The sequence below is a fragment of the Podarcis liolepis genome (assembly GCF_965112155.1).
Source record: "Podarcis liolepis genome assembly, chromosome: 9".
Lineage (NCBI taxonomy): Eukaryota > Metazoa > Chordata > Lepidosauria > Squamata > Lacertidae > Podarcis > Podarcis liolepis.
The window spans coordinates 58,245,137-58,260,197 of NC_139564.1; the positions used below are offsets into that span (position 1 = coordinate 58,245,137).

At 44.9% G+C, this 15,061-nt stretch overlaps 1 protein-coding gene across 1 annotated transcript in view; it reads left to right on the forward strand.

Annotated features, from left to right (window-relative positions):
• Positions 1-15,061, forward strand: part of GRXCR1 (glutaredoxin and cysteine rich domain containing 1) — a 53,526-nt gene that overhangs the window by 23,502 nt on the left and 14,963 nt on the right. The window contains exon 3 of the mRNA XM_083460120.1: positions 11,837-12,076. Coding sequence (XP_083316246.1) covers positions 11,837-12,076 — 240 coding nt within the window. The remainder of the gene's footprint in view (positions 1-11,836; positions 12,077-15,061) is intronic.

The following is a 15,061-nucleotide window of genomic DNA, read 5'->3' on the forward strand; positions in this document are numbered from 1 at the left end:
TTCCACAGCAAGTTTAACAATCTAGGAAGAAAGCCTGTTTCAATAATGCCAGGGCTTATGTAGATCCTGGATGAGTGAAAAATAAGTTTAATTGTGCCAGGCAGACTGGATGCTGAAGTGTAATTAATCCTGGGATGAAAGGTTAGATCAACTGCCAAGGAAAAATGCCGCAAATTTTCAACAGAGCTCAGTCCATCTGATAAGAGTCCTATTAGCAACTGCTCGATTCTCACTGATTGCAATCTATAACCCTTAAGAGAGCTACTATTAGAAGCGGTGACACTTGTTTTAATTAATATAAGCTAGCTCGGATGGTTGGCAAATCAAGCAGACAGAAAGGGAACACAGCACACCAGTGAACTATTTGCATTGCTCTGCTAATGAAATGGACTCGATCTTGCCCTAGACCGAGAAAGAAATTCAAAATGCTAAGGCAGAAAAAAAGCAGGCTTGACATTGTTTTTGAGATCTGCATTTCTACCTTAGTATCAGGAAAACAAGTCATTGTGGCCGTAGGCAGGCCACGCACTGCTGCAGTGCTGACTGCTGCAAAGTTCAACAAACAACGATGCCTTTTAATTAAGCGAAATGAAGTTGATCATATGGCAGAGATAAGTGAACTATGACTATCTTTTTTTTAAAAAAAAAGTGCGAAAAGTTCCCAAACCACTGACTTCATTCTGCCTCACTTACTTCTGCAAAGGAGAACATCAAATCTAGGGGGCTGCAAGAAATGTGATGCTTTTCCTACTAACATAACACATGCATGTAGTAAGTGGCAGGGAATGAAACTGTGGATGCAAACCTGCTTTCAATATGCAGTGTGGAACCAGCTGCGTATCAATGAACCAGGCCATTGCTCTGTTTCTGTTTACCCTTTTGGGGTCTGCAGTATCCAAGGTATGCATGTGATGCTGGTAACAGGAGTAAGCATGCGGCGCATTGGGCCTGTGCTTTCAGTTGCCTTAAGAGAAGCGGCAGCTATGAATCTGGATGATTGGGAATTGGTTTGCAGACCTTCCAAGTGTCCCTATTTTCTAGATACAGACTGGTCCGGGTTTCGGGTTTGTCCTGCTTTTCCTTAAAGGTAAAGGGACCCCTGACCATTAGGTCCAGTCGTGACCGACTCTGGGGCTGCGGTGCTCATTTCGCTTTATTGGCCGAGGGACCCGGCGTACAGCTTCCGGGTCACGTGGCCAGCATGACTAAGCCGCTTCTGGCGAACCAGAGCAGCGCACGGAAATGCTGTTTACCTTCCCGCCGGAGCGGTACCTATTTATCTACTTGCTCTTGACGTGCTTTCGAACTGCTAGGTGAGCAGGAGCAGGGAACGAGCAACGGGAGCTTACTCCGTTGCAGGGATTCGAACCACCAACCTTCTGATCGGCAAGTCCTAGGCTCCGTGGTTTAACCCACAGCGCCACCCGCATCCCTCTGCTTTTTCTTAGGATGTCCCTATTTTCATCAGAGAAATGTTTGGGGTGTGTGGAGTTATCCAACCCCCAAGCCTTCTGAAGGCAGCCCTGTCTGTATAGGGAAGTTTATATATATATATATATTAAAAAATGTTAGCGATTTATTATGCTTTTATATACAGTGGCACCTCAGGTTACAGACGCTTCAGGTTACAGACCCTTCAGATTACAGACTCCACTAACCCAGAAATAAATAGTACCTCGGGTTAAGAACTTTGCTTCAGGATGAGAATAGAAACCGTGCGCCAGCGGCGCAGCAGCAGCAGCGGGAGGCCCCATTAGCTAAAGTGGTACCTCAGGTTAAGAACAGTTTCAGGTTAAGAACGGACCTCCGGAACGAATTAAGTACGTAACCTGAGGTACCACTGTATGCTGGAAGCCACATAATAATGATGCCTGCTATATTTAGTGAATGAGACTAGAAAGCGGAGGCTCAGTGAGCTTCGTGGTGCGAAATAGACCAACTTCACACATGGCAATCTATAGGCAGACGCCATGATTTCGCCTACACGGAATTGTGGGGAATTTCTTGCTTTCACAACAGCCCTCGAAGCATTTTCTGCAGTCTGGAGAACTGAGGATGGGCAAACAGGCTTTTCCAGGCACGGCAAGGTAAAATTTGTGTGGGCTTAATGACTTAATTATATTTATATTCGTTAAAGCTTCAGGCTGACAACATTTCCTGCCGCCTTACATTGATTCTGGAATAAGCAGAGCCCTATTATTCCAACGACGGGGGACTGAAATTCGGAGAAAGATTTGCTCAAAGCTGAATCCAAGAATGAATTGGAAGCTGAACCCAGTTTGGTCAGGCTAGCATCCAAAGGCCAGTTTACCCAGTCAGGAGACTCACTTGCTCAACGTTTTCCTGGATTGCGCCACTTCTTTTGGCAGGGAGGGGAGTGGCGTATTTGAATGCTCTCCCATGAAAAAATATTCCTTGTACAGAATATTGTCGCATGTCAAAGGGGTTCAGCTGAATCTTCTTGTTTAATTCCTTTATTTTTTTATTTTTTTTTAGCTCTACACTGAATTTATTTCATTTCCCCTGGAAAAGGAGCAGGGCAAGGGGGAAACTGCTCAGAACAATCTTTCTTTCTTTCTTTCTTTCTTTCTTTCTTTCTTTCTTTCTTTCTTTCTTTCTTTCTTTCTTTCTTTCTTCAATTTTTTTTATTTTCAAAAATATACATATACATTTATACAACATTTATTTATACAGTGGTACCTCAGGTTAAGTACTTAATTTGTTCCGGAGGTCTGTACTTAACCTGAAACTGTTCTTAACCTGAAGCACCACTTTAGCCAATGGGGCCTCCTGCTGCCACTGTGCCGCTGGAGCACGATTTCTGTTCTCATCCTGAAGCAAAGTTCTTAACCTGAAGCACTATTTCTGGGTTAGTGGAGTCTGTAACCTGAAGCGTATGTAACCTGAAGTGTATTGAACCTGAGGTATCACTGTATAACATTTAATTCCTAAGCCCAGGGAGCAGGTTTTGTGGGCGTATAATCCAACATAATCACACAGACAGGCACAACCACACCTCTTCTTTGCAGGAAAACCTTTACCAGACGAATCGGGTGAGCGCTTACATTGGCCCATCCACGAGGCCCCATTGCCTCATAAAGTAATTGGCACAGTATTTTAATAGGTACTGTTCCCTGCTTGTGACCCAGATTGCTGCTAGTTGCCAGTAGTGTTCATTATCACATGGAATTCTCCAGCGGATCACACTCAGGGATGTGAAATGCTTCAGTATCTAACGCAATATCTGTGCGGGGAAGAGGAAGCAGTCGACACAATAGTTCCCCGTGCTGTATGGCATTTGAGATGAATTTTATGTGGAAGATGGAAGAAATGAGAAAGCAGAGGGCAAGGCAGCTGGGCATCCTTCCTTGCAGAGCCATAAAGCGAAGAGCTGGTGACTGTTGAGATTTATTACTCTTTGTAAAGGGCACCAAGACTCACAGACGGAGGTATTGCATAAGGGAACTGCTGCTATTGTGACAGGAGAGACTAGGCAGTCAGAAGCGTATGCACACGCAGACACCCACCCACCCGCCTGAGCGACTAGACCAAACTTTGAGCCATTGATAATAATAATAATAATAATAATAATAATAATAATAATAATAATAATAACAACAACAATAACAATAATAATAATAATTTATTATTTGGGGGCAGGCTGCGCAAGGCTAAAGAGGAAGCCAGGGCAGCGAGCGCGATCCATCCTCTTTAGCCATGCACGTCTCTCCAGCTGCGGGAGGCTGCACGAGGCTAAAGAAGCCAACTTTTAAAAAATCTCTACCTCTTTTTCTTTTTCCATCCTTTCTCCACCCCCCCTGGTCTTTAAGCAGAGGCTTGACAACCATATGTCAGGAGTGCTCTGATGGTGTTTCCTGCTTGGCAGGGGGTTGGACTCGATGGCCCTTGTGGTCTCTTCCAACTCTATGATTCTATGATTCTATGATTCTACTCCACCCATCTGGCTGGGTTTCCCCAGCCACTCTGGGCGGCTTCCACAAAGACCAAAAATACACTAAGATATCACACATTAAAAACTTCCCTGAACAGGGCTGCCTTCAGATGTCTTCTAAATGTCAGGTAGTTGTTTATCTCTTTGACATCTGATGGGAGGGCATTCCACAGGGTGGGTGCCGCTACCGAGAAGGCCCTCTGCCTGGTTCCCTGTAGCTTTGCTTCTTGCAATGAGGGAACCGCCAGAAGGCCCTTGGCGCTGGACCTCAGCATCCAGGCAAAACGATGGGGGTGGAGACGCTCCTTCAGGTTTACTGGGCCGAGGCTGTTTCTGCAGCTTATCTTGAGAGCGAGTAGCCACCTGTTTTGGCTAGCAAAGCACTCCCAAAATATAAGCCAACTGATCCATTTGCAGTAATTGACCCTTGCAACTCATGCTGAAGAACAGTCTTCCACATAGGATCGTAGAATTGTAGAGTTGGAAGGGGTCCCGAGGGTCATTTAGTCCAGCCCCCTGCAATGCAGAAATCTCCTGCCCAATGTGGGGCTCAAACCCACAATCCTGAGATTATGCTCTACTGATTGAGCTATCCCTGGGTCTTATGTCTTAGACCCAGCTAGTGATAGAAACTATATATATGTGTGTGTGTTTTAACATATCATTTTCAACAGTAATTAAACATACTTTTACGTCTTATTCAATCTTTTTGATTTCCATCAGTCCTGTCTGAAAATTTTCCAATCTAATCTCTTAGTATGCATTTCTTATTTTCCCTATTACATGTCAGACTCATAACCTATATCTATCTTTTTCTACTTTGTAACACTTTGTATATTTCTTCGTATATTATAATTTGTTGATTACAGTTGCTCTTCAAGTAATTCATATACTTCTTCCAATCTTCTGTAAATCTCTGGTCCCGCATGTTTCTAATCCTTCCTGTCATTTTGTCCAATTCTGCACAGTCCATTAATTTCGTCTGCCATTCTTTTGTCGGAATTTCTTCTTGCTTCCATTTCTGGGCTAACAATACTCTTGCCACTGTTGTTGCATATAAGGACAGTTTGACATCTTGCCTATTAATGTCTTGACCTATAATAACAAGTAAAAATGCTTCTGGGTTTTTTTAAGAATGCATATGTCAACACCTTTTTCATCTCATTATATATCATATCCCAGAAGTTCTTTACTTTCTTACATTCCCACCACAGCTAGTGATAGAAACCTTGACTAGCCTGTAGCCCTCTGGATGTTATGGGACTATAATTCCATTATCCCCAGTCAGCAAGACACACGATGGGTTGCGATATAAAGGGAGTGAGGATGGAGCTTTCTGAATTGGTGGCAGGGAAACCCACTAATGTCCTATCACTGCCTAGGATTGCTTCTGACAGAGATAGATATATATCACCTTTTCTCCTGATTTATGACCCCATGGCCCATTCTAGGTTCCCCATATGCTTCCAAGAATGGGGTCCTCATACCTGAGGTCACTGTTTCACAGTTCTGTCCGCATTAAGTATAATAATTTAATTCACTGAAATTGTACGTGATCGTATGCATTACTATGTGTTTAAATTTGATTGGTTAGTAACTGAATTATAGAGAGTTCTTTAGTACTTCTCATGTGATTGGCTAACGTTGGTCACACGGGAGGTATCGAGTGAAGGAGAGACTCCATTTTATGTGATGCAAGGTGACCGTTTTAGAATCCACTGTGAGCACTGCTAAGTTGCATTGAGTGTTGGAGTGCTCCTTCTGTGGTGGAAAGAAAGAGAACTAAGCTGCAGGAGAAGGTAAAAGTTGAAATCTCTCAGAGGAGCTGCAGAGCTAACTAAGATACAGAAGGCTGAGTGTTAAACTCAGCAAAGAAAGAAAAACACAGTTGCTTGGAAGTTAGAAGAAGACACTGTAAACCCATGCTTGGATAAGCTTGTCACGTTTTAATTCATCTATAAGTTTCTGTAAGCAAAATTTTGGTTTAGTTTCCAAAAAAGAGTGTCAGTCAAATATATATATATTGAGCTTCTTAGCTGCGATTTCCCTCCCCTTACTTCAACAAAAATCCCCTTAGGGCCATGCACAGTTGCATTCCTCTGCTATTCCGAGAATCTCCCCCAAATTGGCAGGGGTCACTTCTGGTCTACTATCAAGCCGCCGTATACTTTCTCCTGGCTAGGACATATGGTTCGCCCAGCCGTTAATGTAAGTACCTTGGGGCTCAGATGTCACCCCACCCCCCACAGAGATACCGCCATTCTACTGATAGTAACAGACTAAGTGACTCACGGATAAGAATAACACTGTTGTAAACAGATTTTTTTTAAGCCTTGTATGCATATAGCGATGTTAGCTTCTAGTGCACCCACTGATTAAGCACAACCAAGCATCTTTGTCTCTCTAATTGGATTTGAATTGCTCAGCCAAGAAGACATTGGTTATACGGTAGATAATTACACAATATTACAATTAATTTGCTCCCACTGGGATCAGCGGCTTCTGTTCAAAGGGCGTTCTAAGCTACATACAGCGGCTGCCACATTGATGTACCATAAAGTACCAGGCACAAGGGCAGAGGGGGCACTGCACCGAGGGGGGGGGGAGAGAACATGAATGCCAGCAACCAGAGATTTTGGTTTAGGGACGCTGGTGGCGCTGTGGTCTAAATCACAGAGCCTAGGGCTTGCCAATCAGAAGGTTGGCGGTTCAAATCCCTGTGACGGGGTGAGCTCCCGTTGCTCGGTCCCAGCTCCTGCCAACCTAGCAGTACGAAGGTATGCCAGTGCAAGTAGATAAATAGGTACCACTGCGGCGGGAAGGTAAACAGCGTTTCCGTGCGCTGCTCTGGTTTCGCCAGAAGTGGCTTAGTCATGCTGGCCACATGACCCGGAAAGCTGTCTGCGGACAAACGCCGGCTCCCTTGGCCTATAGAGCGAGATGAGTGCGCAACCCCAGAGTCGGCCATGACTGGACCTAATGGTCAGGGGTCCCTTTACCTTTACTATTTGCATATAGAGAGCTGGATTGTGCTGTGAAATAAATTCCTGCTTCTATGTACGGACAGAAACAGGATTAACACCACAGTGGTACCACTTAGGGAGGGAGCAAGCAACATTTGATTTGGGCTGGAACGCTATTGGTTCCTAGACTCACCTGACCTCTGCACAGTTTGTAGCAACAGCGCCACCCTCTGGCCCTCTGCAGTGCTGCTGTTGCTGCTGCAACATAGCAAAGAGCAGGCAGTGTCTCTTTCCCACGGGAAGCTGTTATTGTGGGAGAAAGAAAGGCATCTCTGTCCTACAGGTGGAGCTCCCTGTTTCAAGTGACTCACACATTGTGGCTTCCCACAGTGGCTGCTGATGCCCCTTTTCATCTCCCCATGTTTCCTTATGTACACACTCACATTGGATAATGGGCTCAGGGGTGGCAGGTTAGAGGGATGAGTAAGCTCATCATAGTGGAGTAATATGTCTCAACAAAGTCACAAACCCAAAGCGCTCCTTTGTAATTTGTGCGCAAGCATTTCTGTCTGCTAAGAGAGCACCAGGCTAATTTGGGCAATATCACCAGCATAATCAACCTTCTCAAGCATTCATGTGCCGATAGATGTTTACTTCGTATGCATGGGAGTGCAGAAGAGTTGGATGAGTTCAGAAGGGTTGAGACGAGAATTTGATATTTATTATTATGGGAAGTGGGCAGGTAAAAATGGAATCGTGTTGCAGATAGGGAAACAACAAAACAAAAATGGACATGTTGTGACTTTTCAGTGTCTGGGAGGCGAAATAATGAGATTCTGTGCCCACTTTCTTTAATATAATGGATTTGTGAGAAGGGGAGCCATCAGTTTCAGGGGCTTCCTGTGTGGCTGGGAGGTGTTTTGCATGCTTTCTAGCTACAAAAGAAGCTGGGAGTTTGGTCACTTTCACAAGATTTAAAGTCAATCATAGGCAGGCTGCCATTTTGCCTTTAGTGATATTGTATGAGCAATGACCGCTCCCCGCTTAAAACGGGGGGTGCCCTTTGTGTGGACGCGTGCAGCCCCTAGATCTGGAGCGGCCCCAACAGCATAGGCTTGGCTTTGCCTTCCCTCAGGTGGGATACCTGGAGGTCTCCACCTACCTCAGTCAGCTGTCCAATCCCACCTGGGGGAAGCGTTGCCAAGGAGACCAGGCCAGGTAGGGGAGGGATTACCTGCCCACACAATAGAGGGAGGATCTTACCTAGGAATCCTCACTTGGCTCCAGAGCTTCTCCCACCCTACCCACCCTCAGTTAATGTCTTATTTTGCAGGTTAACTTTTCTTCACAGGTTTTGCAGGTTACCTTTTCTTCACAGGTATGCGGGCGCTGCTACATTAAGGTCGCTGTTAAAGGGCCGGAAAGGAATTTCCCTGCATTGGCAGGTTTCGCCTTTCCCGTAGGAAAACGTCACAACTTTGGCGGTATCAGGCCTTGGGCGGAATCCTTTTGTCCATCTTCCTCTTGCGGTGGCGATACCAGGGTTCCCCATTAAAGGGGTTTTCTGAAGGGAGGCTTTGGCCGTACACCGAAAGGTCGTCATTGCTCTCTCCTGCAGCGGCCGCGTTACGGGGGCGGCCATCTCTGCTTGAACATATGTTCTCCAGAGCCGGCCCATCCCCCCCCCACACTGGATAACCCTGATGCTCCCTAGGTCCCCAGCTGGGGACCGGGGAGGGAGAACGCCCAATGCCTGAGCGAAGGTCTACCCACATTTGAAATTTAATAAAGTTGTGGCCAATTTAATCCCATAGCACGTTGTCATGAGTCATTATTCCACATGACGGGGGGACCGTGCAGGATCTGGGGACTCCGCCTGTCCACGCAATTCAGTCTGCACTGAAAGCAAAGGAATTGTTTTGCACTGTGTTGAGATTTTGAGCGACTTAAACAGCCTGTATAAAATGTGTGAAGACGTTGGAAGCTTAGCAGAAATGTGTCAGAAAAATATATATCCCAGTAGCACTTTGTATGGCGAACACACACACACACACGCCTAAGCAGAGCATCTCATCATACTTTATCTCACATAACAGAAGCTAAGGGGTCACTTGTTTTGCAAGGCTGTAGGCTGCTCCTCTGAAAGCCATCATTTTAGCAAGCAGCCCGGCATCCTTGCTTGTGGCCATTTCCACTTTTCCGTGTGACTGATAGTATTTATTTCAAGAAGTAAAACGCTAAACAAATATCCCTGGTGGCAGAGCAGGGCTTGCTTGCAAAAGTGGAAGCCTCGCTGCAAAAACCAGGAGTGCAATTCGTGGAGGTAAAGGTCACACGCACACACTCTTCAAATTGACAGGAGATGTGGCCCCGAGCGGTGAGCAGCTAAGTCGTAGCCTGGCAGGGGTCACTGACTGTTTGGAAGCAGGAGGCAACGCTGCGGCAGGTGGCTTCCAAATCACGTTCATGGCCAGCTGTTTGGTTGGTAGGGGTAGCAGACCCTTCAGCTCCCTATTTTCCAGAGACAATGCAGGATTTACAGAAGCCGTCCCGGTTCCTGCTTTGATCCTAGAATGTTCCTTAGGACGCCCCTATTTTCATCGAAGAAATGTTGGTGGGTATAGTTATGCGACCAGTGGTGGAGCTCCATGCTCCGGCACCGGGGGTGGGAGGGTGGAGAGCAGCTGGGGGAGGGGCTGGCATGCGTCCCAGGGCCTGGCATGCCACCCGCAGGGGCATGACGTGCATCCTGGGGGCGGGGCACGCCACCTGCAGGGGTGTGGCGCCCAGCATGGGCAGCGGGGGGCAGCCGGGATGGCACCCTACCAGGATCATGCTGCCGGGGGCGGTGCGCTCCCCCCGCACTCCTCTTCCTCCGCCAGTGTATGCAGCCCCCCGAGCCAAGGAAATAAGTAACTATACATTGGTACCTCAGGTTAAGAACTTTCTGGAGGTCTGTTCTGAACCTGAAAGTGTTCTTAACCTGAAGTACCACTTTAGCTAATGGACCTCCCGCTGCCACCACTGTTCTCCTCCTGAGAACAGAAGCAAAGTTCTGTAGCGTCTGTAACCCGAGGTACCACCTTGTACAACCTTGAGAAGACATCTGAAGGCAGCCCTGTATAGGAAAGTTTTTAAATGTTTAATGTTTTATTACAGTGGTACCTCGGGTTACATACGCTTCAGGTTACATACGCTTCAGGTTACAGACTCCGCTAATCCAGAAATAGTACCTTGGGTTAAGAACTTTGCTTCAGGATGAGAACAGAAATAGTGCGCTGGCAGCAGCGGGAGGCCCCATTAACTAAAGTGGTGCTTCAGGTTAAGAACAGTTTCAGGTTAAGAACAGACCTCCGGAACGAATTAAGTACTTAACCCGAGGTACCACTATATGTTGTTATATATGTTGGAAGCTGCCCAGAGTGGCTGGGGAAACCTAGTCAGGTGGGTGGGGTATTATTATTATTATTATTAATAATAATAGTTATTTGTATCAGACATTTGTTGGAGGGTATGGGGTAGACTGTGCATTTAAGGCACAAATCGATGATAGAGTAATGGCTGGTGCATAAGCAAGTCTGGCCCATCTGTTAGGCAAAATTTGCACCAATGGAGATCAACTTTCCTTGCCCATGCTGTGTCCCTGGGTCACCACAGAAGAATGCAGTAAGTGGCTCTCGGAAGCAGCCGCAGAGGCCACTGGTGTCAACTGGCCATGGCAGTCGCTGTGGTGAGAAGTGGCCCTTTGTCCTCCCCATTTGCTGCACCGTGTCCAGCAAAACATTTAAAAATGGCCGGGGATATGGGGAGGAGAAGAGAGGAGGCAGCAGCAGGGAGGAAGGCATTGTGCAATCCCTGTTATCTTTTGGACATGTGGGTCAGATCTGGGCTGACAGATCTTTTTTTTTTTTTTTTAAAAAAAGATATTTATTGAAATTTTACAGACAATAAAAGGTTACAAAATTAAAAATAAGAAATAAAAAAAGAATAACAATAATAAAAGAAAAAGAAATACAAAATACAAAGACAAAATACATAAAAAGTTAAAAAGAAATCAATATTTTCATGTCTTATATTTCATTTACTTGTTTCCTGACCTCCTCACACACCCCTTTTTTGTATTCCAGTTCACATGGTTAATTCAGCAAATCCTTACCCTCTATCATTTATCTTTACTCAATATCTTAACCTATTATAATTATATATTTTCAACCATTGTCAATCCATATTTACATATTCTTGTTTATCTTTTTACCAATACCGCTTATTTTCAATCCAACATCCCTTTAACATTCATTAATTTTACAGTATTTCTGCAAGTAGTTTTTAAATTTCTTCCAGTCTTCTTCCACCACCTCTTCTCCCTGATCTCGGATTCTGCCAGTCATTTCTGCCAGTTCCATGTAGTCCATCACCTTCATCTGCCATTCTTCCAGTGTGGGTAAATCTTGTGTCTTCCAATACTTTGCAATCAATATTCTTGCTGCTGTTGTTGCATACAGATCTGGGCTGACAGATCACCACAGACAGAGATAAAAGCACCCTAGAGCAAAACATACATCAGAAGGCTTAGTTTGGTCAGAATCAAGTATACACGTCCAAACTTAATGCTAAATACATTGCTTCTGGTAAATTAGCTACAATAGCTGCTAGAGGGCAGTGAAAATTTATGTCCCTGGCTTTTTAGACCAATATACCCTCATACTGTCTGAAGTCAAAGAGGTTCATTGGCTGGCAAATGTGAAATATTGTGGCATTATTTTCAGCTCTCCTACTGCTCCTTAGAGATAGGAAAGGTAAGAGTGAAATAATGCCCATGTTTAGGGCTGAGTTGGTACAGTCATGTGATGTTTGATTGAGGCAAAAATGCACCATGAAGGAGCATGCAAAGGAAAAAAAAAGTTTCATTTTTCTTCTACAGGTATCATCAGTTCTGGAATATGGGCGCATAGTGATTTACACAACCAGCCTTCGGGTGGTTAGAACAACTTTTGAGCGGTGTGAGCTGGTTCGGAAGATCTTCCAAAACCATCGAGTGAAATTTGAAGAGAAAAACATTGCACTGAATGGTGACTATGGGAAAGAACTGGACGAGAGGTGCAGGAAAGTAGGTGAAATCCCATCGCTACCAGTTGTGTTTATTGAAGGCCAGTATCTTGGGGTAAGTACCATATGCTTGAATACCATCTCCCTACGATGCACATTTTACTCAATAAGCATGAGAAATAATCAGGAATGCATGTATAAAAATAAAAGACACAAATCTTCACCATTGTTTGAGTTTCTCTAAAATACAGTATCAGAAGGAAAGGAATACAAAGAACGCGAATCGATATATAGCAGTCATAATGAATTCAAGCAGAGAGACTTAACAAAACATGTCTAGAATAATGTGTAGACAAGATAAGAATGAAATAATTCTATTTCAGAAGTGTTTTGCATAAGAAAACCCAATGGCTCTTCTTCAGCGGCCCAGTCATACCTAAAGAGAACTGGCCGTCCTCCTGTGTCCATTAGAGCAATTACTTATTGTGAAGTCTTCAATAAACCGTTGCTATCCATCATACTGATTTCAATCATTCTTGTTCAGAAAAGATGAACCATAGTCCCTTAGATGTTTTCGTAATTTCTGGCCATCAATTAGCTGCTGAGCTCAGTTCAATGTGCTGGTTCTGTTGCACAAAGCCCTTTACATTAGGGCATGGTGATATTTGGTTTTCAACATTGTGATATATACTGATATATCACGATGTCTGAAATAAGGATGGAGCTATGTAGAGGTGTTGACTGAATTCATGGTTTTTTCCCTTACTGTGATTTTGGCACAACACACACACACACACACACACATGATTTGTGATACAGTGGTGCCTCGCAAGATGAAAAGAATCCGTTCTGTGATTCTCTTCGTCTAGCGGTTTTTTCGTCTTGCGAAGCAAGCCCATTGAAGGATTAGCGGATTAGCGCTATTAGTGCTATTAACGGCTTTTAGCGGCTTATCGGCTTATCGGATCAGCTGATAAGTGGCTTAGTGGCTTAGAAAAAGGGGGGGGGGGTAAAGGGAAAAAACCCGCAGGAACTCGCAAGACATTTTCGTCTTGCGAAGCAAGCCCATAGGAGATTCGTTTTGCGAAGCACCTCCAAAACGGAAAACTCTTTCGTCTAGCGAGTTTTCCGTCTTGCGAGGCATTCGTCTTGCGGGGCACCACTGTATATTGCCAGATCAGAAATTATGAAACTGATATCTCTATATGGACTTTAAACCAGTTTTCGATTATCGCCCAGTCCTACAATGCAACTTGGAACCCAGATACCTAAAAGGTATTCTGGCATTCCTTCGGAGCCCCCGGTTGTCTCACGGACTATTGACCCTTACACCACTAATCCGCTGCCACCAACCAGGTCCTCCCTGGTAAAATCACTTCAGTCTCAGTCAGGTTCTCAGGTAAATAAAGGAGAGTGTATTTTATTTCAGACACAAACAAACTTTGGTGGCATTCCAAACGTTGTTACTCTCTACTTTCTTAGTCTTATTATCTTATCTCTTCTACCTCCCCCACTCAAGAACCCACTGCCCTATCTCTCTATTTCCAACTGCCTGCCAACTGCTTTTCCAACTGCTTTTCTCAACCAGCCAACCCACTAAAACCAACCAACTACCCACCAACAACTCTAACAAACCTCGGGCTAAGCCTTTTTATACACATGTAGGCTCTGCCTCCAGCTTTCCTATTGGTCTACATTTTTAACCCTTTCTCCCCCCTGTACAGATAGGCTCTAAACGAATGGGCAAACGCCACAGGTATCTCTTATATACCCAGTCAACCACTGCCCTCTTCAGGAGAGAGGCTCCTGCAGATGCCATCTCTTCAAGGGGTCTGTTCTATACAATATAGGAATCAAGTGTTTAGTGTGTAGTGCCACCCATCCTTTCAAATATATACAAGCCACCTCTATTGTATGTTTGAATCATAGAATGATTGTCAAGTTGGAAGCGACCCCGAGGTCTAACCGCCTGCAAAGCAGGAATCATTGGGCCCCTGACCTTCCTTTTTCAACAAGAGAACTTTATCCTAGTCTGCATAAGCACTGGAATAGTTTTAAGAGGCTTTTGGATGTTTCAATCGGACCACTTTATGTGTTTTCTGCCTTGGTTCCCCCTTTTTTCCCCTTTTTAGGAGGAAGAGCAAGATATAAATGCAATTAACAAATAAATAATTTCATTTTACACGGGGCTGATTCTGGATCTGGTTCAGAGGCTGCAGTTAGCGCAGGAGGCCACGGCAAGCCTGCTTGTGGGAACAGTTTGCCGTCAGCAGAAAACACCAGTGTAGAAAGCTCTGCACTGGCTGGCAGATTTAAAGTGCTTGTTTTGACATACAAAGCCCGAGATGGAAAGCGCTGTTCCTCAGTCAGCTGACGCCGTTATGTTAGTGCACTGTCTTGTTTTTACATTGTTGTATTTCAGCGAAATACTGTCTTTTGTGTGCATTTTGTTGCTTCTCACTTTCTTTTGTGAAGAACGAAGAGCAGGTTATTAATAACTGAAAGGATCAAATAAATAAACATTACTGTCGTAGCAAAACCTACATATTTCACGTTACAGAGAAGTGTCCTAAAATAGGCAGCAAATGGGCAGAGGTGGAGATGGGACGGTGTTCAGTTGTGCAATTAAGCCAACTGCGATGTGCGATAGTGGCTTTTTTCTGCGCTAATTAACACTGCTGTCTCTGCTTTTGAAGAAGAGGCAATTAAGGCAACTGGGCGAGCAATGGGTAACAGCGACACAGGTCTGCCTTGCTGCCTGTGTTTTCAGATGTGATGCAAAATTATAAATGATAATGGCTGTGTGATGATCCCAATGATTTAGACCTGCTTCTTGTTGACATATAGCACAAACATGTCACACCGCCATGTGGCAATAACAGATGGCGTGGTGGGACAGAAGCTCTCACCTGACCTCTCAGCAGTTGAGGTCCTGGATGAGGTGGTGAGGTTGGAGTGGTGAAAATGTGCAAGCTGAACCACTCTGGCACGCCTCCCAGGTGCTTATACCATGCTGCCCTCTCTACTGCCTGTTGGGATGCTGCCGGGGAGTTGGGGGCATTTGGCAGCCAGACGAACACCGGTTCTCAGAACATCATCA